Here is a 24,341-nt window from a genome sequence, read left to right as displayed (position 1 = left end):
AAGGTCTTTTTTACGCGTAGCATTGTAAGTCGGAATTCAGGTTGTGGATGCCAACATTCCATCATAAGTCTTGTGCATCTTTCCATTTGCTTCAATAGTAAAAATAATAATACAGTAAATAAATCATTCCATTGTGTTCATTGTTAAATTATATACGATTGACCTGCTCCTTATGAAATGTACCTCTCTATAAAGTCGAGGCAGAAATGTCTGATGTCAACCATTTCTCTGACGATTGACTGAAAGTAGTTTCGGTAACTCATTTCTCCTTAGGGCTGTCACATTAATACCCTAGCTAGACCCAGTCAACTATTCTGATATCTGGGTGTGCTGGGCATCGATTCGATCGGATCATCAAGCGGAACTAGTCTCTTCAATAATGAGCGATAGATGTTTTTGTCCTTCGCTTGATGGTTGTTAGGCCCCAACCTAACTACCGGTGCGCTCATCGTCCGAAAAACTCAATTCCCCTCAAGCACCAGTCAAACCTAGTTCATTCAGTTGTTCTGAACCAAAAAGACTCCAGGCGTCTTCCGCTTTTGTGGGACGGTTAATGACATTCTCTGTAGACAGCAGTACGGTCGCGGGAATTTTACATCATAACTGAACTGTTATTCAATTTCGTATTACGAACAATTCACTCATTTGCATACCAGGTTTTGACAGGTATTCTAGCTGAAACTCTCGCGCACTAAATTGGCCGCGGGCTGACGAAGAGTTTCAAGCAGCTCCATGAGTAGTGCTTTACGTTTATATAAAGTCGATACTTTTAGGCAAGGGGTGAACCAGGATCAGCCTTGTTTTAGAGTAGCATTAAGATGGATAAAAATTGCACACTTATATTGTTTCCTGTCCAAGAGAAATTACCTCTCCGGATCGAACGACTTCCCAATTCTAGAGGATGTTCTTTAACTGTAAGACGAATAAAACTAATAACTCCTGGGTGCACGTCAAATTAGACCATGTTTTAGCATCCTAACTTCAGTTTCTCCAACTACGACCGGCAGCAAAGCGTTTAATCGTTTCCGCAAAAACCAAAATGGGATTTAAAGTGGCGAAATAATTTAACGGTACGATTGTCGTTCACCTATGTTTTTTTCTCGAGACTATTACTGCTTGTGGTTGAGCAGTAGAAGTCCAGTCGCTTGCTTGCGAAAAAAAACTTTTGGATGGCACAAAGTTAAGTGAGGACTCGGCTGAATGAAGCAGAGGAGGGGTAAACAACTTTCTTACCCAAGGGAGCCAGAACGAAAGCCATTTTGTTTTTCTCTGTACAATTTAACTAATAATATGACTGGTAACATATGCACTACTTTATCCATACAGAAGTGTTTTACGTTTTCCAGACTNAGTTTTAACCTGTCGGATAGTTAGTTGTCCTATAGGTACACAAGTCCTTAGCAAGATTGGTTTCTAAGCATTATTCACTGCATGAGTGTTATTCAAGTGATGTCGTTTTGAATACTATTCCTTCATTAGCCTCCTCCATTGGTCAGGTCGATGAACCCACAAGATGGAAGTAGGGTTACTTATTCACCATTTTTAGTGGTTACGGCCCTGATTTTCCAACCTAACGAACGATTTATATTGGTTGATGCAATCAAGAGTGATGTGCAGTTCCAGTTTGCATGCTGCTCAGGGTTTCAACACCATCAAATTTGTTTTCCTTTTTGGGTACCCTGATAGCGGTTCCAGAATCACTGGAAAATCACTACACTGAACAGTATAAGCGACCGTGACCCTTTCTTACCCATAGCACGTTTATTCTTACGCTTTTATGAAATAAAACCGATATTTCGCGTTTAGGTATAAAACAAGGCTACTGGCTAGGGAGGTTTAATTTACTTCCTCGCTCCGTGAGGAAACTCCGCAATGCATTTAGTAAGGCGGCGATAAAATTTATTCTCGAAAACTTCTACATTAAATCGTCTGAAAGCAGATATGAGATACTACTAAGCACCAGTCAGTCAGAAAACAAACCCAGAATCGAGCCCAAAATACCAAACATGTAAGCGCAAACTGTTACCTTCTTACGATCACTCACCTCTACCGGACTTTTCAGACATCCGGAAGTCTCATTCTGGTTGAATTGTTGCTCTCTTCCATCTGAGAAGCGACAAGTAATTCTTTCAAGGTCTTTTTTACGCGTAGCATTGTAAGTCGGAATTCAGGTTGTGGATGCCAACATTCCATCATAAGTCTTGTGCATCTTTCCATTTGCTTCAATAGTAAAAATAATAATACAGTAAATAAATCAATGCATTGTGTTCATTGTTAAATTATATACGATTGACCTGCTCCTTATGAAATGTACCTCTCTATAAAGTCGAGGCAGAAATGGTCTGATGTCACCATTTCTCTGACGATTGACTGAAAGTAGTTTCGGTAACTCATTTCTCCTTAGGGCTGTCACATTAATACCCTAGCTAGACACAGTCAACTATTCTGATATCTGGGTGTGCTGGGCATCGATTCGATCGGATCATCAAGCGGAACTAGTCTCTTCAATAATGAGCGATAGATGTTTTTGTCCTTCGCTTGATGGTTGTTAGGCCCCAACCTAACTACCGGTGCGCTCATCGTCCGAATAACTCAATTCCCCTCAAGTACCAATCAAACCTAGTTCATTCAGTTGTTCTGAACCAAAAAGACTCCAGGCGTCTTCCGCTTTTGTGGGACGGTTAATGACATTCTCTGTAGACAGCAGTACGGTCGCGGGAATTTTACATCATAACTGAACTGTTATTCAATTTCGTATTACGAACAATTCACTCATTTGCATACCAGGTTTTGACAGGTATTCTAGCTGAAACTCTCGCGCACTAAATTGGCCGCGGGCTGACGAAGAGTTTCAAGCAGCTCCATGAGTAGTGCTTTACGTTTATATAAAGTCGATACTTTTAGGCAAGGGGTGAACCAGGATCAGCCTTGTTTTAGAGTAGCATTAAGATGGATAAAAATTGCACACTTATATTGTTTCCTGTCCAAGAGAAATTACCTCTCCGGATCGAACGACTTCCCAATTCTAGAGTATGTTCGTTACCTGTAAGACGAATAAAACTAATAAGTCCTGGGTACACGTCAAATCAGACCATGTTTGAGCATCCTAACTTCGGTTTCTCCAACTACGACCGGCAGCAAAGCGTTTCATCGTTTCCGAAAAAACAAAAATGGGATTTAAAGTGGCGAAATAATTTAACGGTACGATTGTCGTTCACCTATATTTTTCTCTCGAGACTATTACTACTTGTGGTTGAGCAGTAGAATTCCAGTGGTTCGTTTGCGAAAAAAAAACTTTTGGATGGCGCAAAGTTAAGTGAGGACTCGGCTGGATGAAGTGAGGACTCGGCTGAATGAAGCAGAGGAGGGGTAAACAACTTTCTTACCCAAGGGAGCCAGAACGAAAGCCATTTTGTTTTTCTCTGTACAATTTAACTAATAATATGACTGGTAACATATGCACTACTTTATCCATACAGAAGTGTTTTACGTTTTCCAGACTCCATTTCGGGGCATTTTATTGCCAACCTTCTGAGCGAGCGAACTAAATGCGTAAAAAAGATTACTTTGATGTCATTTGGGAATTAGTGAAATGCTCTAAAGCAGACCGCATGTGAAGTAGCAAATATTAAGCGAAGAATCAGACTGCATGCATGAGGATCTTACGGACCTTACCTTTGGCTATGTGAATTTTTAAAGCCTTGTCAACATCTGNTGAGCGAGCGAACTAAATGCGTAAAAAAGATTACTTTGACATCTGGTTGACTTATCTATTGGAGTTATTTTCTCGATCGCCATTGAGAAGGACACAGGTTGGATTGTCTGTAGGCACGACAATGGTTGAAGATTAATGAAGAAACAGATAGATTGCGACCGTGAATCGGGTTAGGGGTACATCATTTATGTGGTTCTCCTCATAAATTTGGCTTTTGAGGTGACTATATCCACGTGGATGGAAGATTGGTTGTCATCCTGGTTGCTAAAGTCGGGTGTTTTAACCCCACTGGATCTGCCCAAGAGCATTTCATTCATGATATATAATTCATCTGGAGTAAAAGTGTGACAGCATGTATAGCTGCTTAACCGTATCGGGTTTGTACCCCGTTGGAAATTACACTCAATGTATCGTACAGATTCAATTTCTGAAACGTTTGCAGATGGCGAAAATTTGGTTTCTTCCGGATGTTTCCGTAAGTGAGTGCCGATGTGGATGATGTCACTAGGTTGTTACTCAGAATCTTTCGAATCGGGTCCTACCTACGATAAGCACAGAGAATCCCGAAGATCGCATAGCTCTATACTCTCCGTGCGATTATGCTTATGGCAACTGCCGGTTTCGCAGTTTTTTTGGGCTAATTATTGGTTACCCGATGCAGTCTTCCCACTCCTGTGCCTGTATTTAATACGCAGTCGAGGCAGAAATGTATGGAAATTGCCTGTCTTTAATAGTGTTTGAATTTCTCATCAGTGTTTCATTCGTCTAGGCATATAAAGACACCGTGAGTATTCTTAGACAGTCATGATGGCTGGATACATCAGCAACGACTTCATCCAGAATTATACTTAAAGTTTAGCATCAATAAACTTAAAAATCGCTGACTGGTTACCTTATCGTTCGCCCATCTTGATGAGAATGGCGGTCGCAGTGCATCAACGCACACGATTTGGTACATTGTTTGGAAAGTTGGATCTGACTCTACCAAATCACCGTACGGGAGCATGTAAGGGTCTGCGTCATCTTGATCAGAACAAACGGGGAAAAAGAAATTGCTTCAGGCATGCGTGCTGAGTACTGAAGCACTTTTAGTGTTTTCTTTAAAAAAACACAAAGAAAAACATGATTTTTTCCTTCATTTTTCGTCGGGCTGTATTGCAGTCACATCGTCATGGTGATTGGATTTGAAAAACAGTCGTAATAGAACACGATTCTAGGAAACTAGAGTCAGTTTAGATACAGGAACATACTAATTGCGTTAGGCATACCTGAATTCTGTAGAGTGCAACGTCGAAGCACTTCCCAAAGTACCAAACTGAAAGCGTACACGTCTGCTGCCTTGAGCGTTTCAAAACTCAGTTTCGGTGGGCACACGGGATCGTCCAGTAAAGTCTTGTTTTCACTCATCCCAGACGAGATCGAATAATCTTCAAATGATGCGTACGCTGCACATAGAATACTGAGCGTCTCTGGAGCCATGTAACGTTTTGTGCCAACCTATTAGCCCGGGAAGGGAACCATTAGAAGACATGGTAGAACTGACTTCACTTTGTGAAAGTTGGTAAAGTAAAAAGCATTCAGAAAGGCAATATTATTAGAATTGAAGGTTTCCCTTCTTGGAAAGATTCTGTCTTGTTAGAAGTAGGTGCTTATATGATTTGCGCTTGTTTTCCGCCCAAAGAATCGCAGTGGCGAAAAGAGAAAACAGTCCGCTTTCATCAAAAACGAATCGAGTGTTGTACCTCTATTAGAACGGAGAGCTCATCGTTGACAGAAAAAATACCGCCAAATTGTAGCGCATGCTTTCGTTAGACAGCATCCATTAGACTTGTAATTTTCTTTTCCGCCACTCCAATTTTCCTCAAACTTTAATGGTTCTACCCAAGTGGTCTCGTTATGAATTTGTTTACTAGTACACACGAACCAAGTGGTTACAAGGCATTAGGCACGAAAATAATATATCTTACCTTCATATAGCTCTTGAATAGTGAGCAATCTCAAACATCCTCTTGAACTTCCCTCGGAGCTCTTTGAACGTTAAACAATGGTGAGCGGACACTGCAAGGAGGTTCTATAATTTCTGTCGTAACCTTCACCTTCCATCAAATGCGAAAGCAGGACTTACACACCAGACAATGCACTACTCGCAGGCGCACTCAGTAGTATAGACCGTTTATTAGTAGTGCATGCCGATGCTTTGGGTTCACTTAAGCTAATATCCTCCTCCAAGCGTTTTATTTAGTTGATACTTGTAACATATTTCCTTTCTGTGCACACTGAAGCGATACTGGCTGACACATTATCAAGCTGATCCTAAAATTGCATGCAATTCCAATATAGTTGGTTCAACCCATACGCCGTAGTCTACACGGTGAAAGCAATTTTACTCTGTGTATCCCGTGCTGATCCCGGCAATACTGTCTGTAATGAAGCCCGAGTGCTGAAGATAACCTCAGAATATCCGACAACTACTTGGAACCAGTCTGAAGCTGCTTCAGGAAGGCTGCCCAGTCTCCAGCCAGAAAAGTCGGCGATCAGTTGGAAATTCAAGCAGTCGGTTGGCCACCACCAACAACGCTCAAGTGTCCAGATATATCCAAGAAGCAATGCTAATCAGCATAGACCGTACAGTGCTGACTCAAGGTTAGAAGTGCACCTTCAACACTCCTAAACTCCCTGTAATTTTGCGCACGGTTTTTCGTAATGAGTTGTCGTGCTTTTGTTGGATTAGCCTTTTTTTACTGCTAAGGTGCTGGAGCCATAATTTTCACTCTCATTTTCGCACTCTTTTAAGAGGAATCAGTCCTCGGCTTTGAATGAATTTCACGACCCAACAACCTTATTCCATAAATAAGTGCGGTTTATTCGAAAGAATCCTTACATACGAGTCTACCTAAAAGGCGCTTCCAATTTAATATCCACATCATAAATTAAAGCTAGATATGACATCGACGTTCTACTCTGCAAGTATAACTTTCTTACTTTCGTAACGAACGAACAGGCGTCATTATTGCAGTACTGCGTTTCAGCTTATCTGTCTCTTGCAAATCACGTAGCTTTACAGGTAATACCATTGGAGTTGTACAACTTAGGTCGAGCGTTTGCACTCACTGAACGTGTCTGGTCAGTCCTATAGTAACCGAGTGTCACAAACGGTGTCGTAGAGCTGACCAAATTAAATCATATAAACAAAATAGTTGCATGAAAAATGACCGACAAAGACTAAAACTAATGTGAATCACGTCAAAGTTGACTTATTTGCGTGATTTCAGTTTCAGTAGAGACCAACCCAATAGTGCCACTAAGTGAGAAGAATTACCCAGAATCCTAATTAATGTGAATCTAGAAAAGGAATAAACCACACGTGAAGTTGGCAGTAAGCAAAAGATTGTCCGGAATTTTGGAAACAGTCAACCACTAGGCCCGTTAATAAAAAACTTAACCACATGCAATGGGATGCTGGCGGGATAAGCGTCGTTACAAATGGTTTTCTTTGTCAACAAGTAAATTGTAGGATTCACAATGAAACGTTTGACAAGGCTGTAGGCGTGTTATTGTTAGCATGAAAAGATTCAATGCCTTCATTTTTGCGATATACTGTCGAGGCGAACAGATATGTGCTATCAGCAGTGATTTCGTCCTATAATTAAATCTAATCTATCCTGAAGGCTGGCGCCACGCATCTTAGGGACTCTAGGGACTTATAGTCGCGAGCCCTCGAAAAGTTCAGAGTCCACACTACTAACGAGAGGATCGCGGGTATGGTATTCGCTTACGTTTTGTGAGATGTGTACTATTGATGATTCTTAACAGTGACGGAAAAGCTGTACAGTGCCTCTCGGCTACTCAGCATGGACTGGCTTCGCCTACTGAATGAACTCTTCACTAAGAATTTCAAATTTTTCTCACTAACAACAGGTAACTGTGGCAGCCTTGGTACCACTGAAAGTCGACTGGCCATAGGCTGAAGCGGATCTGCAACAAGGGCCCTGGAAGATTTCGAGTTTTTAGGGATATTTAGGATGTCATACATGCGAGTGCGAAAGAAATCAACAAAAGCAAGTTTTGTATATTTAAAATAAGGATGGGAAGGCGATGGTTCTGTAGGTTCAAATCATCTAAGACTCTCTTGGGGCTCCAAACATTTAACGAGGAGAACACTTGAAATGATAAATAATAGAATGAAGATCTAAGAGCTCCTAGGCCCAGTTCCACGTTGCAGCTAGCTGAGATTTCTATGTATCCGTCTTCTGTTCATAATTTTGTCCGACCTTCATCAAAAAAGTCACTTGAAAGACTGAGGCCCATATCTACATAGCCAAGATAGTTGTCTGGATGCTCATGCCGATGATAGGGATTCAATATTTTAGCTAAAGCTTCAAAAGTGTCTTAAGCATATTCAAACACATCTGTCGCATTACTTACTTCCAGATGAAATCAGAATAAATAATGGCATTTCCCGGAAACTTCTTTAAGTAGATCATTCGGCATATAAATGAGGTTTTGTGCGGAACAAGAATGTAGAATGAGCATAACCTTTCATATCTTCGAGGTCCAAAGGTAAGCGGAGCTACCTTTGCGGAAAAGACAAATTCTGCATGAAGTAGAATAGCCAGAGTCTGTCCGTGGAAGGTGAGAAATAAGATCATATTTCATTTCTCCCAAGAATAGCAACATGTTTCAATTTCCTGCGTGTACCCCTGAACAGAGATTTCATCTAAACTATTTCAATACTCTCCTCAGATGTGTTTGAGTTAAGAAGCACTGTTTGGGATAGTGTGAAACCAGGCACATTCGTTCAGAATTGATCATTTGTCTCACACATGTCTTGATATGTGTAAACACCGGCTGAACAGGCTCTCCTCAGATGTGTTTGAGGTAAGAAGCCCTGTTTAGGATAGTCTGACACCAGGCACATTAGTTTAGAATTGATCATTTTCCTCACACTCTCTTGATATGTGTAAACACCGGCTGAACAGACCTGCAACTGACCAGTCCTTTAGGTCGAACCAAGCGAAGTTACCGGTAACTCAAGGTATATCTGACTTACTTTGTGATATGTGTACCGGCTGAACAGACCTGCAACTGACCAGTCCTTTAGGTCGAACCAAGCGAAGTTACCGGTAACTCAAGGTATATCTGACTTACTTTGTAGTTTGGGCAAGCAAAGAAAGACGTTTCATTGTGACCGTGGTGGACTTCCGCTAGACCCAAATCCGCGATGCAGCATGTGCCGTTTGCCTGCACAAGAATGTTCTTGGATTTTATATCACGGTGTGCTATTGCCGGCTTGCCCTGAAGGACAGAAAGTAATTCCAGTTGCATGGTGCTCCTTGTGTACACTCAGATGCATATCAACTGATGATCGAACAGGGTGTCCATTGGAACGTGACTAGACAATCCAGTTGGTAGTAAGTAGAACAAAATGGCGGAAATACGCTCTACTCTCTAGTCAACAAGCTTCAACTACATGTAGTGCAAAAGGTCATTGACAGCCATATTTAGGTAGTCATCATCCTTGGTATTTTCGCAACAGATTTGCTCTGGAAGCCGCAGTCCACGGGGCGCTTCAACTGGTTAAAAGTGTGGTAGATAAGGATTCGATTTACTAACTGTTTCAAAACTGAGCAGGATTTGTCTCTGGGGTTTATATTTTTGCTCATTTCACGAGTGACTCACAGAGGTTTTTCGCTTGACAAAGTCTCCCGTATGTCTGAATTATTCGCACTTATCACATAACGAGCATCCCGTGGGTTCACCACTTGATGAAAGTTCTTTGACCCCCTCCTTCACTGTGTCACACACTCAGGTGACGTGGATGTATCTTCCCAAACAAAACGACCATATACAGAACCGATACAAAGTAGTTGATTTGGTAGTCACACAAGTATAGGTTTTTTGAGTCAGCTGAATATTCAGTGGCTTATCGTGCTTCTGGCATCAACGAACCTGCTAGCATCGTACCAGCGCCTACCAATGCACATCTTAGTTGGATAAAAGCTACCATACCTGTGGGCGATATATCCAAAACTGAAATACACACATCCGTATCAGTAGTGCGCATTATACTAACCAATCTACTTGAATTTGACGTCCGAGTAGTAGGAAGCAGTTACTAGGACAAAAGTTACTGCTGACATTTCACGACATAATCAGGAAGTGGACCTTGTTGGAATGCGGTGTTGTTTAAACTGAAAAACTTTGCCCCACAACTCTCATGATAACTAAATAATGAAGAATCTAGGATGACTACGCTAGTAATGATCGTGTTTTCGACAAAATTTAACTTCTAAAGTTGCTTGAAACTCGCCGACAGCCCACCACCGGCTTCGCTACTCTCGAGAGTTAATCAAGTGAGAATAAACCCAGATTCTCATCCAACCTTACGTCCAGCTTGAACTTCCAGTTGTACGCAAGTGGCGAAATGTGTCTATTCACGAATAAAGTTTGTTAACGGAAGAGCAAAGTGAGCCTCAGTCAAACCTCCTATTTGTGGGCTTCTTCGGCTGAATTTACTGCTTCACGTTTCCTTTGGCACGACACTGGCATGAAATATGGAATTATTTTTCTTGAGATAAAATTACTTAGACCTGGTTGCTGATCGAATAGCTTTCACTCTCTGCCAAATTCGGAAACTGAATCGGAAACGTCTCATCATCGTTTGCTGAGACCTAGATGTCGTTCGTTCGCTGTCGATGGCTTACCAGGCGGATAGCAAATGTTCACAAACCAGTTGCCGAACTCAACAAGCAGCATAAAATCCACTTGATCGACTGCCCATAAAAAACTAAGTTGCCAGTGGTCCGAAAAGTTCCCAACAGGTTTGTAGTCGATATCCTATCAATGGGGACTTACTGAAAGACCAATGGGGATTCTGGTGAATCACTGAAATATGCACACTAACAATTTAAAAGGCAGTGCATTCGAGTGCAATGCAGGACCACTGGCGTTCAAAAGTTTTGGGCCGGAAAAACTTCGTACTCAGGCATGATAAACTGGACGACATTTACTCCGAGTGGGCTCCATAATGCCTTTCCAGCATGTAGGCACTGAAAACTCGAATGAGCGTTTTCTAGCACGTTCAGGTTTATAAAAAACTATTCCCAACAGTAAAATCTGTGGTCCATATAGCATCAACGGGACTCATTACATTGAACGGCAAAGTATTTACTTACGAAATATTCCCCCATAAATATCCTCTTTTCTTATAAATACTCACAGAAATGGGCTTCAGATGCTTTTCGGTTTCACTCCATGGACATTTGTGTTGAGAAGACAACATCCGATAAACCGACACCAGTTCCTATTGCTATCATCCAGCATTCGTACGCAGTGACGGAAAATGCGTGTCCTAAGTAGACACCATTATGGGTATATCAAGGACCGGTTTAGTTTTCACATGTAAAGCTATTCGAAGAAATGAACTTGTCATTGAAAGGAGCTAAAATGGGTATGAGCAGAGCTTTAATTACAGGGCTCTATATGCGGACATGTGAAGTTCGTTTGTAAATATCAACCCTGTGTCAGCCAGTATTTATTGATTACCAGGTAACGTGTCGGTAGCGCTCCGATAGACCATGCTGTGGATAAAAATCCAAACAATTCATCTCTGCACGGCGAAAATAAACAACCAGGCTATACGGCGTCACACACACACATCAACCTACCTGTTCCAAGGGGACAGTATCATGTTGCGGTACTAGTCTCGTTACATCCGGTGTAGACCAGCATTGGCGCACCAGTAAGAGTGGATCCGAACGCATTCGGTCACCATGTGGTCATTTGGGACTGTCGCCGTCTGTCGGCGCTTGGACCAACTAAAGGGCGTCAGTAGTTCATAAACTTTGAAGATGGCTTCTAAACAATCTTTAGCATAAAGGGCTGCTGGATGCCGTTCGTGACAGTGCGACTTGAATGTAGTTTCTAACAGTGCCTAACGAATGAACTGCACTGTTTTTTCCAGAGTTAGTTTTGTGAAGTTCCTCAAACAACTCATAAGCGAGGACCTTGTTTTCGAATAGGAGATAAACGAATCAGCACGTACCTCCCATCAGAACTTTTTGGTGTGAGTCCTGGTGACGTTAGGTTTTATAAGTTTCATACATAATCCTAGAGGTTTCGGACAGCAATGTGGCCGGAAGGCATCAGAAACTCAAGACTACTCAATGAGTGACGGACACATCAATCCCTCAAGAATAACCGGTCAGCGTGACGTACATCTGCACTGGAGCTTTGATTACTTTCACACTATGGTGTTCCCTCATCATTTGTCTATTTCTAGACTGTTGACTATACTGTTTTCAATTCCATTAAATTACCGATTTTCGGGGGGATTTGGGATGTAAAACAGTGTGAAAATTTCGGAAACGCAATGCAGGAAATGAAGATGTGAAGTTTGAAATATATTCGAAGACTACTACCTTGGGTTTCTTACTCAGAATATCTCAGGTAGTTTTCAGCTAAAATGATCCATCCCTGTGAAACATGCTGACTCACGATAGGTGCGTTGTTCAGCCAAAACCGTAAGCAAAATGCACCAGGAAAACACAGTACCATAGCGCACAGTGGTCATGTTAGTAAATCCAATAGCCCAATATCTGAAGAGGGTATTGTGATTTCAGACTCAGTTTACAACTTTGATCTCAATTAGGTACAACATTCCAACAGGGGGACAACAGCTCTCATCATTTTGAGTCTTCATGGAACGGCCACTGTTTAGCTGTATAAGCGGACTCGAAGAGAAACAGGAAAATAGAAACTTGCATAAAACAGTATGCCAATATACAGTCAGTCTGCTTTCGGTCAACTGGAGGCCTGCAATATTATTACGCCGAGCCCAGGTTGCACCTACATTGCGTCCTGCGATTATCCATATCCTGGAAGTATTTGGCCTGTGGAATAATGGCCTTAGAATTTTACTTCTAGTACCATCGCAGAGTTAGCCAACCAGAGTTTTAAGGCTTTTATTCGTTTCTGTTTGTGTGGCATTCGTCAGCGCCGATGCACAGAGGACTAAGGTCGGTCTGGTATCCGCAGATGCCTCATCGAAACCATTTTATATTCGCTAAAGCTAAATGGCTCAAGGTGACCAGCGCAAATACGGTCACTGTGGCTAAGGATCTAGCTTATTGTTTCCAATTCCAACAGCTTCCGAAATATCCTTGCGCTTTGTGCTCCTCAGCTCCGTGGATCGAGGCTGTCGATAGTTGAAATGACGAACACACAGGTACAACTTCTTCCTGTACTGCTATTTTTTCGCAACTTGCCCTCTGTTTCGCGATATTCACGTTGTCAATCTTTTGACCAAGATTTCCAGATAATGACATTTTCTCTCGTCCCTCTTTTGTTGCCTTGGTATTCGTCGGTCATATAGAAACCGCTTTGGAATCCTGCTCCTCTCCATTCAGCATGCATTTCCTGAGCCACTTAGATAGTCGAACATGATGATGTCCACTATCATGTCACAACGTGCCTGTCTGAGTACCTCCGTGTTTCGCAATCATCCACTCCAGTGAAAATCGACCATCCATCTTGGACATTGCGTGTAAAAACCACTCTAGCATATGGTGTTGCACTGGGGCACGGTCAGTATTGCCATGCAGTACAGAACGGTCCATCCTGTATACGTGAACTGTGGTATGCATTCAGGAGTTCCGGTTCCTCGACACCAACTTCCCGGGTTTTACAAATGCTACACTAGCCTGGCAACATGCTGTTGAAGCTCACGGTCAGCAGTCAGGTTAACAGACAATCTGCTACCAGAAGAGCACACAGCAGTCCACAATTATTTTCCCGGTTTGATACGCAGAGGAAGGGTGTAGCTTCCGGTTGGAGCAATCTGAGACAAAAGGAAAGTCTTTTTCGATGCACGGGCCAAACTGAGCAGCGTCAGTCGCAAAATCGTTTTTTAGGCTTTACCACTTATCAGGGAAATGCACAAACAACATACGTTCGTCCGTAACCATACGAATATGGATCTTCGTGTGATGGACTAGACTTCTCGCACAAGACCGTTTAATAATACAATGGCGTTCGTCAAACGAATATTCCAGCTACACGCCGGTATCATCCTTCCTTAAGAAAGCTTTCAGGGTAGTCTCTAAGTACAGAGTGGATAGGCTGTGTATAACGTGTGCGGTCTGTGAGAGGGACATTCGGCCACTAGAGGAACTCACGAGATTTTTCTTTAAGTGGTCGTGCATCCACCGCTTGGGGCCAGCCCCAAAATCATATGGTTCTTGGAAGGACGTGTGATCCGTTGAATTCAGGTAAATAACACTAATGCTGAGGGCTTGCGGAGACAGCTGAGCAGCCCAGCGTCCCAGCAGGTTTGAATGAGGTTTCATTTCTCTTTCTTTTATACAGTAGTACGATTCAAGAGCCCAAGAGCTCTGGCGTACCCTTTACTTAGTAGATGGTGTAGGTAATTTAGGAAGTTCCATCTCCGACGTGGAGAATAATACTTGAAGAGTTCCAATTCATTCATTTATTCTCCAACCGCCTCGCAATACCGTATTGGCATATTTGCTAGTATTTTATCTCTTGAGTTGGTAGAAGAGGGTCCAGGAACAGCTTTCTTCCTTCTTAAAGTAGTTGCGCTCAATGCGACCCGCTCTATATTCGTCGCTCGGTCTTTAACTCTCGGAGTAACGCCTACTTCAGTCCCATGTCAGAATTTCGGACAGTTTGGGTTGGTTCGGTTCACTGCTCACACATGGCGTACATTTTTGCGGTAAAGCTGCACAGAGGATTCTCGGAGTTGTTCACTTGCTTTTTTATGTCCTTCTTGCCGCGGGTGGCCAGTGAGTCAGGTTGTTTTCAAAAACTTTCAACTTTTGCATCTCCACTATATGTCCGTAAATGCAAGAGAAGCGCGCACCCACGAACACATCCGTACCCCATCCGGACGTAAAACAAAATAGTTGGAACATGGCACTTCAGATCTTGCATGTACGATTATTGAATTTGCTTGGTTTTGGGTGAGGGTCTTTTAAGGGTACCTTGAGGACCGGTTAACAGTGCGGTGACAATCGTTTTATGAAGTGTGTACAGTGTTGTCTGCACCAAACCAACAAGCACAATTCCACTTGTTTTTTGTTCAATCTGAAGTACTCCCCTCATTCTTCCTATGCCCAAACTTGTGTGTGGCTTACTCATAAAGATGTGCACTTGTGAATGCATGGCATTTGGTCACTGGCTCCGATTATGAAATACGTTGTAGTCAAAATAGTGGGTAGATAACCAACAAAACAAGAGTACGAAAGCAGCCAGTGACTTCACGTATCTCTGCCTACTTTCCGGTCACTTTTTATATTAGATTTTCAGCAACTTCATGAGTAGTATACCATGTCTAGGCAATTTGTTGCGCTATCCCGAATATGGTACCAACTGAAATATGACGTAATCTTGTGCAGCACATTTACCTGAAAGCCATTATCACCGGGAGATTAGCCTGAAATCAGTTGAGCCTCCAGTCAAATCCATATGAGTACGTGAATAAGTAAACTTGTTTGTTTTCAGACAGACGTACACAGGTATTAATGAACACTATACAAAAGCTGGGCACTTCCAAGTCAGCTGTGCTGGTTTGCGAAAGATCGCTGTAGAGACTCGGACTGGATTTATCATAAGTGATAAGAAGAAATCATTCGAAACTACACCAATAAGTGTAACCACTGCAAGGATGTCGCTAAAAGTAGGCTCTGTTGGGAGGTTGTTTGCTTTTGGAAGCATAAGAACTGTACAGTGGTGAACGCTCACAGAGAGTATCCTGAGACAAACGCATGTCTGCTGCAGCTACAGTATCCACACAATCTTCAGTTTTGGTTCCCCAGAAACGGTCGTCAAAAAAGAGACAACCAATATCATGCAAAATGTTAGTTGAATGTGCACTTGACAGGGCTCGGGGTTTTCGGTTGCTCAGTATGTTTTCTAATTATTGCATTCAGTCCACATTTTCACTGTTTGACGTCGCCAATCGAACGAAGTCGCGTACATGGTATGAACTTAATAAACCATTCTGCTGAGTCAAATTAAGTCAAAATCATACAGATGTCTAGGTGGCATCAGTTGGAAAATGTAACAGTCATCCTGAAAATAGGGATCAAGTCTTAAAGGCATCTCCTATTTTGGGAGTGGAACTAATACAAGTTGTTTTCCGAAAATTTCCGCCCTATAAAATTCTTCCTATGCGGAAATTTTCTCGAGCCTTTGGGAGTTACTATGGTAATGTATGGTAATTCAGGAGCACACCGGAAGGACTCGAACCCGTTCATTGGTCACTGACCGAAATGATGTAAGTTTCACTGATATTGGGGGTCATTTTTTCAGTAGACTATGTGCCTCGCTGTGAAGCACCAGATTCTCGGACAGCATACAGATTGTAGCAAAGAGAAGAATGGGCCAACTCATCGTGAACGAGGTGGTTTCCAGAAGCCGCCATACCCTCCGAATAGATGTTAATGGTCAGCAATGACAGGGGCAGGTACTACGTAAAGGCGGCAGGCGATTCTGGGTGAAGTCATTCTGATCTTCGACAACGGCTACGAGAGCTCCATCTGTCGATTGAGGTATTCAGAGACAAAGGTTTCTTCTATACAGTCAGTGTGCCACTTGTTCATTCAAACCAATTTACTCATCTGATCAAAATTTACTCATTTGAGGTCTTTGGATTCACTCATTCATACGTACGAAAACGTAACAGGCTGTTTGAGCCCAGAAATAATTGACTTACTGTGTTTCAATTACAAGAAGACTTACATGAACGCCAGCTATGACAGAGTGCAGGTAACACAATCCTTTGGCAGAAGAAGCGGCAAGTAAAAGTCCAACCGAGACTGGAAAGGTGTTCCTCTGCAGATAGTCGTAAAGGGAGCCGGCCGAATGATATTGAGTGATCATCCACAACTGTGTGCAACCGTTTCTAAATTGGGGGAGGAACAAGGCGCAGAGTTGGATGTCTCGCTGTTATCACAAATTTTGCGATTAATGACATTCGTATGTGGAATGACACCAGCTATTACAGTGAATAGGCTTGAATCAGATCTCAGGCTGTTGTTTTGACCTGTTCGACTGTTACGAAACTCGAAGGACCTATTCAAGACAAGACCAAGAGGCTATTTGAATGCTGTATGCAGCTAACTGTTACACAGAAGATGAGTATAGTACATGCTCACCTGGGCCTTTCGTGCTGCGAGCCAAGCCATAGCTGAATAACAGCAGTCAGTGGTTCAAAGCCTACCTAGCGGGGTTCGTAGGTCCACTGGAAGAGGAAATTCGAGCGCGGTGCGTAAAACTAGAGTTTCCGATTCATGGGACCGGAATGGATTTCATTACCTAATGGAATACACAGCCATCTTCGAGCTGAACAACATTTTCCCAGCCAGTGCCTAGTGTATCGAAAAGGGTGGCGTCTGTAACGAGTTGATATGAGGTGTCTGATCAAATTAGCTTCAAACGGTTGACGACAGTGCGTTTCGGTGACATGGTTAGCTTTGCTTGTGGTGTGGACAGCAACGAAACAAATGCCCACGAACGATATCGACACAAAAGTACAAAGTCTTACTTTCCTGCAAATGAGGGTCATGACTGCTAATCGATGAAGCATAAGGCTGAGGCTTACTGCTCTTTATATTGGTTCCATTTGCTGGCTATAGTTCCACACGAAAAGTATGGAGACGTATAAAACATTTCCACTCTCATCAGTTAACGAGATCACCCGATACGTTAATCACAAAATGTTAAAAGTAATACCTCCAGATCCAGTGGAGAGCATCCAACAATGGAAAAAAGACAGCCAGACTGATACGTCATAACACTAAGTGGAATAACATTTTACGGTTTGCATGTCCCCTTTCTAGTTTCGCGGTCGTAGTCTCTCCTAGTTATGCATCAACCATGCAGATTCTGTCCAGTAAGGATAGTATAGATCAAGTCAATTTTATCTGTCGAAATGGCTGCAGACGTACCTCTCCAACTGAAATAAACTATTTACACGTGAGTAATTGGCAACCGGTTGGTCATAGTTTAATTTCCAGTTGCAGGATTGACAAAAGTAGTAGTTAAAGTGAACCAGTGGTTTCCAGACTACTGTTGTTTGTCGTGACGAATACTGGTAAAAAATATGAACAACTCGTCCCTTCCAAACGTTAGACACTGAGGAGTAAATTGTTATTCGTAAACAGCCGCAGTGTTCCGCTTAATTTTCCTAGATATGAGCGTTTTTCAAACAGTTTCATTGTTACTGTGTACATGTGAACTTTTGCATCGGGGGCGCAAAGGCCAACATCGTGAGAATCAGCGCGATACATTGGTTAAACAGTAGCTTCATTTAGCAGAAAAAAAAATAAGAGGCTAACTAACCATATCATCAAAATTGTCAGTTGATGGTCGCCAAGTTAGACCCGACACAGAACGTAGTACACAGGAATAATATAACTAAAGTGAGGAACGCAGTGACGTCCTACAACAGGCCTGAAAAAATGGCTGCTTATTTCACCTTGACGTTAAATCACTCGCCAAATAACTGAGTAGATTCTCATGTCGAAGATTTAAACGTGTGAAAATTGTTGTTTCTCGAAGCCAACTTTGCTCGTCTCGGCTGCTGAAGATTTTGACTGCAACATCCTCGCCTTCGTATAAGCCGTGCCATACTTCTCCGAAACGTCCACAGCCTTGCAAACAAGTAGAAAATCGTTTGATTTAATCAATTTTCTCAAACGGTCAGTGACAGAATATTGATGTGTTAGAAATTTCAAATTACGTGGTAGAGAGATCCTGGCATAGATGGACATTGTAAACAAAAGGTTACCCAACTAGTGAGGCTTTGAGCCCAGAGGTTAATAGCACCTTTGAAAAAAACTCACAGAGATAAAGAGTCGTCCTCACGCCTTGCAGTCCAGTCAGAAGTCATCTGATGGAGAAGCCTTCTTGTGAGACCTTCTGTTTGTGTTCCTAAAGCTTTATGTTTCTGTGGGAACAATAATCGGTCAAGCAAAAAAGGCGCTCATCTAAGTGGATGTTGAGACATGTCCCGGCGAGTGGTCTCAAAGGACATCAGTGTGCTACTAACAGTGCAACATTAGTCCGTCTGAGCTCAAGATGGACCTGTCGTTAAGGTGCGTAAGCGCTAACTGGAAGGCCCGTGGTTCAAGCCCAACCTCTGCATCTAAGCTACACCTGTATGGACTCCGGCAACCTGGCAGTATCTAGGTTCTCGTGCTTTCCTCGGGTGGCATGACAGGTAGGCACCAAAAAGGTTCTATCTACTAAATAAGGGGCGTCAGATCAGCCTTATAACGACTTCTATACCTACTTGCAAGGTTTTGTTATTGTTTTTGAAAGGTTTTGTTCCCTGAATAGTCGAGATGCCGCGGTTGGGTTCAAACTATGGACCTCTTGATCAGTCTGTTTGCGCCATAACAACTTGCGAATGTCTGAACAGGACGAAGGGGTATCGAGGACTACGTCTGCTAATACTACTTTGTTTCTCGCGAGAGTCCGACTGGGTTAACCAGTGATCTGCTATTACCCTGAAGAGAAGCGTTCATTTGGATACTGTTTTTCTAGGCAAGCAGTGCTGTGGTATTTCATGAGGTCCTCGCAGTTAACTGTTAGGGGTAGAAAAATGTTTTTAAGAGTAAGATTTGTCCATTATTTGGCTCAGTGCCTTACGATTCCCCTTAGTCCGTGAAATTAAGCGCCATAATATTGCATATTATAGGGAGCTTTGTTCGTTATTTACGACGCCGAACAAGAATTCCCCAGTAATAGTCAGCTGTGTGTCGGTCTATAGTTATCACAATACTGTGTTCCAATGGGTAAGCTGAACACCGTTGAAGATAGCATGGTCTGTGATCTTCAGCCATTAAAGCTCAGTTTTCAAAAGCAGATATTTTGTTGATAAGTACAAATGATTGTTTCCTAGCCAGAACCTATCTTTAAAATTGCTATTTCATGTGTTTTCTCAGTGTTATTACTATCGCATTGTGGAACCTCTTGAATTCAATCTCGCCAGCACCACGAAGAACCAAGCTAAAATCGTCTTTCATCTTCAGCTGATTACTGCCTAATATAAGGTTGCTACCACTTGCGTCATCGTCAAAAAACAGCTGGGAAACAGCATTTACTTACATTTTATTCCTTTCCTGACCCTCATTCCCATCAACATCCTACCATTCTTCCTTACCATCAAACTCAATGTACATGAAACTGAATTCTCCAGCTAACAAGTGTCTAATCACTGCGCGCATGGATATAAGTAGAGGAACATGGAGAGCTGTGCACCATACAAACCCGTAAAGCAAACTTCAACCCGAGAGAGATAGGTCGGTAGACGATCACTGAGAAGTCCCTTGGTCATCATCAATCTGACTGCACATGACGACCTAACTATAAGCCATCGAGAAACCGATGTCGTCCAGAAATCCCCGTAAGTTTCGACATGATATCGCACTTCACGCTGTGCATGACCATGGAAACTCCCACAGGGAGCACTTCTGAACTAGTGATTAACCAAATGACGATACTTAGTTAATCATATGAATAATGATTTTATCGTCCTTAGGTTGAAAAAACAGCAAGCGGATAGCCCATCAACAGAACCTGTACTATCAGCAACTGGTTTTCACATCTAGCAATGATCCCCTCGGTGCACCTAAACTTGCCCAGATGAAGCCATAAATTGAACACAAAACATGAGAATGAGGGGAATTAAGACGGGTAAGCGCATTCAGAGATTGATACAATTTTAGACTGATTAATCGTATGAGCCATGAATAAATTTGGGAGATGAGAACAAAAGTTAACTTATGGGCTGCACGGGACAATTCATCTTTAAAGGTGCCGTTCCCATAGTATGTAGGAATGGTTCACGTGGCACCTTAGCTACCTAAACGTGATAAAGCTGTGCCCTGAATCAACTGTATAACGAAGTGCTTTCCAAATTCTAAAACAGTATCTTGGTGAATGTATGGTTCTACTTTCGAACCTGTGGCTACTTAAACAGACTAGTGAACATTAACCTGTTGTCGAACTGTCTGACCGGATAAAAACCTGCTCAGATCACGGCGTTCGTAGGAAATAACGTGATATTTGTGGTACCTAAACATATGAGTCACATGCTGAATGGAGATCCGTGTAAAATTTTCTTCAAATAACACCTACACGGTAAGCCGCATATTTTAACTATTTATGTTAGTAAAGCTCAAGTTTAGTCTTCTTGAAAAGACCTTTTAATAATCACATCAAGCCAAGTCCTTTTAAAGTCTTTGAAATGTGTCCCAAAATAGTTGTAATCATATAATATTAAACCGGCTACAACACACATGAAATAAAGGACTTGCCTATACAGTCCTTTAACTCAATCTGCCGAGCAATCGTTCTTTGTACCAGGAAAGGTACACCGCTTCCACTTCCACTACTACCGGATACCAGACAAGGTGGCTAAAAGGGAACGTATTGCGTAGAAAAGGTGATTATGTAAAAACCAACTCAGAACAACAGACTTTGAATTTGCGAATTTCGTAGTTTACGTAGGTTATAAGACGTTATTCGGTTGCTGGAGGAAGGGGTCACTCATTCTACTCTGTGTCCACTAACTGTAAACAACTGATATTCTAATAGGGCATTCGCAATTATCTACTTCATGGATTACGTAAAACCAAAAGCATTTTACCTCACAAGTGACACGATGAATCGTGCTTCTTCTATTCTAGACGTCTTTTGAAGCTTATTCAAACATGAAATGGGGGACAATCTCCTGTATCAAGTTCTTCCAGTGTATTGATTTAACTAAAACATATGGTTTGTAACTGATAGGGCTTGCTATTTAATCAGTAAGTGAAACACTTTGCGAAGCTAAACCGTACCTTCTTACGCTCAGATTAGTCTAAATTTGCTGTTGAGCATTTCCAATGAACCGATGAGGTCCTGGGTTTTGAACGATCGGGATGCCCACAAGTATTCCAAATAATTATCTTACAGAGTTGAATCTGGGGAGCTTACTTAAGCAACTTTTGAAACTAGCGCTTATAAGATGCATGAAAATGCAACCAAGAGATGTAAACTGTTGCAATGTGTAGCTTTTCTTGGTTTACCTACAGGGTTTTGCCCCTTTTTACAGTGAGTTTGAATTTTTTCGCACTCAGTATCCGCGTTCACAGTAACTGGTGTATGGTTACCACGAACGAAGTCCCGAAAGGCAGCAATAAATGTCACCAAAATGTTTTGTAGCCGATATTTATTGATTGTTAATGAATGGTTGAATCTTCAGCTGATAGTTTTGTTTCTATGTGAAGCGAAGTTTTCCAATAAAACATCGTTCTATTGGTTGAAGTGTTATCAGCCACGATGCACGTCATATAGATTTCTGTTTTATGGAAAGGATTGATTATTTTGTGGCACACTATCAGTGAAGCTTGAAACTTTATTTCTGTCCGCTGAGTCAGCGGAAATTGAGCTAATTAATGATCACTTATTGGTTGATAACATTGCATGCAACAATAGGAGTGCAGGTGATAACTGCATATAGCTGAAAGAATGAAAAACCTATGCTGGAAGTTATCCTTATATATTTAACTCGTGGGCTTTAAGCCTATTTAGATGTGATGTCGTTATCAATAAATCGATGGGACCGCTTGATCGACCGTATATACGTTCACGTATTTTTTTTGCTTCAGTTAACTCATGGTGGGATAGCTTCCGTCTTCGTGTTAGCTTATCTCACCAAATGAAACCGATGGACTACGTGTAATATTGGTAATGCCAATACAGCCTTCACTGAGCTGTACATGGCTCCATCTACGCGGTGTAAATTTGAGGGGATAAGGCCGGTTAAAAACAGCAGGCTTAATGCTGTAACAATCGGCGAATGCTTGGCTGACGGCCCACAGCTATCTATTCAAGCGAGGAAATCCAAGACACTTTTATGCACAGTGCACGAAAAAGCTCGTCTGGTAAATCAAACCACTAAGGAGATAAGCATGCATGGATGGCTTGCGCTAGCCGTTATTAAGCTAGGTTTGTATGACGATGGTCAGAGAGAAGTGTTACCTCTCGCATCGCTATGGAATTAACACCTCGGCACTTACAGCTTTTCGCAGATCGATACACGAAATATACGTACATAGAGTACAACGCGGTACATGTAATCACAATTCAGTCAAAATACTACAGTACAGCACTATTATACAATATAGTAAAGGGCACGTAAGATAAATTTGCGGTATTCATTGAAGTAAAGTTGAATATGGCACTTAAACCACATCCCCTAGATGGATAACTTTAAGGTCAGGGCAGGGGAGAAAACTAAACATTTGGTGGTTACAGTATATGCAAAAGGCCTCCCGGTGGCTCGCATCACTAGTGAAACGCAATCAGGCACACAAAAATGGCCGGCTGATTCTAGCCCTCATTCAGTTTGGTCCACACGACGAGGCACTACTAGCACCATTGTTTGTTTAACGCTTGTGAATATTCGGGAAACTAAGGTGAAAATTTTCTGCTACAAATTGAAGCAGTTCGGCTCTTGAACCTTAAAGTGTCTGTTGCGAAAGGACTTTGCATTTGTCTTGCTGATGAACTTGGCCCAGGATAAATCACCATGAAATTTTGTAGAAAACTATGCTTTGATCACCGACCGCATCTCCCTGACAACTTACAGGCTTTAGTGAAGACGCTGGTCTCAAAGTAATGTCAGAGTTAATTGACATGATTACGAAAGGAAAAGATCGATTTGGTTGAGCGAAGCAACTTCCATCATTCTGTGACGACAAAAGCCACAGACTTCATTGCTTTTTATATTGATGCCGTTTCTTAGATGGGCTGTCTGGGAGACGACTTTGTGCAAAAATGTAACGGAACACATCGATATCAGTCTCCATCTGATATTTATGCGTGAACATTGGTCAATATAAGCAGCTACACTCGCGTGCGTCACTTGAGTGAAAGGCAACTGAGTTACGGTGACCTCTGCACAATACTCACAAAGGTGCGTGTGATCGGAGAATCATTGTGCAATAAAATGGTAGAGACTACTGCGCTTACACTGAAGAGTAATTGATGTAAACGAATGAGGCGCACTTAGGCGTTTACAGACCGAATGAAATTTCGGAGAACCACAAACATGCAAAGTGTAGCTTGATCTGATGCCTGTGACAAACTGACGGATATCAAGTGAGTGAAGCCAAATGTAAGGCATGCATAGTCACAAAGGATTCTGTGAGAGATCCTGCCCAAAATACACAACTGAGAAATTCAGTTCAATTTGGGCTCATACCAGCCTTAGAGACAAGAACTACTTGAATTAAAAGGTCATGGAGACTCTGAAGATGTTTCGTCTTGAAAGGTATTGCCAAACCCGCTTGTCTCTTACTAATTTTGGTGATTCGCTGGCATGAACGGAGATAGGACCCAAATTGGGGAATTTCCGATTGAAAATGACCGACATTCCGCGACGACGCTTGAAACCACAACCGTTCCTTTACCGGATCGGTATTTTAATGTCTCCCCCCGGCACGAGTATAAATGTTATGAGTGTACGCAACAACCTCACAGCGAATCAGGTTTCGCAGCGTGTGGCGAGAGTTAGCGTCCTAAGTAGCTCATATATATATATATATATATATAT

General features: G+C 42.1%; 1 protein-coding gene across 1 annotated transcript in view; it reads right to left on the bottom strand.

The window, feature by feature from the left end:
- Window positions 1–2,203: 2,203 nt before the first annotated feature.
- T265_12512 (hypothetical protein) overlaps window positions 2,204–24,341 on the bottom strand; it is a gene marked incomplete at both ends in the record, with an annotated part of 29,133 nt that continues 6,995 nt past the window's right edge. The window contains 7 exons of the mRNA XM_009164148.1: window positions 2,204–2,220; window positions 4,608–4,738; window positions 4,984–5,212; window positions 8,864–9,010; window positions 16,475–16,637; window positions 18,213–18,387; window positions 21,058–21,157. Of these exons, the coding sequence (XP_009162412.1) occupies window positions 2,206–2,220; window positions 4,608–4,738; window positions 4,984–5,212; window positions 8,864–9,010; window positions 16,475–16,637; window positions 18,213–18,387; window positions 21,058–21,157 (960 nt within the window). The remainder of the gene's footprint in view (window positions 2,221–4,607; window positions 4,739–4,983; window positions 5,213–8,863; window positions 9,011–16,474; window positions 16,638–18,212; window positions 18,388–21,057; window positions 21,158–24,341) is intronic.

This window comes from Opisthorchis viverrini, assembly GCF_000715545.1.
Source record: "Opisthorchis viverrini unplaced genomic scaffold opera_v5_3, whole genome shotgun sequence".
In the NCBI taxonomy this organism is placed as follows: Eukaryota; Metazoa; Platyhelminthes; class Trematoda; order Opisthorchiida; family Opisthorchiidae; genus Opisthorchis; species Opisthorchis viverrini.
This window is presented reverse-complemented; position numbering and strand designations above follow the sequence as displayed.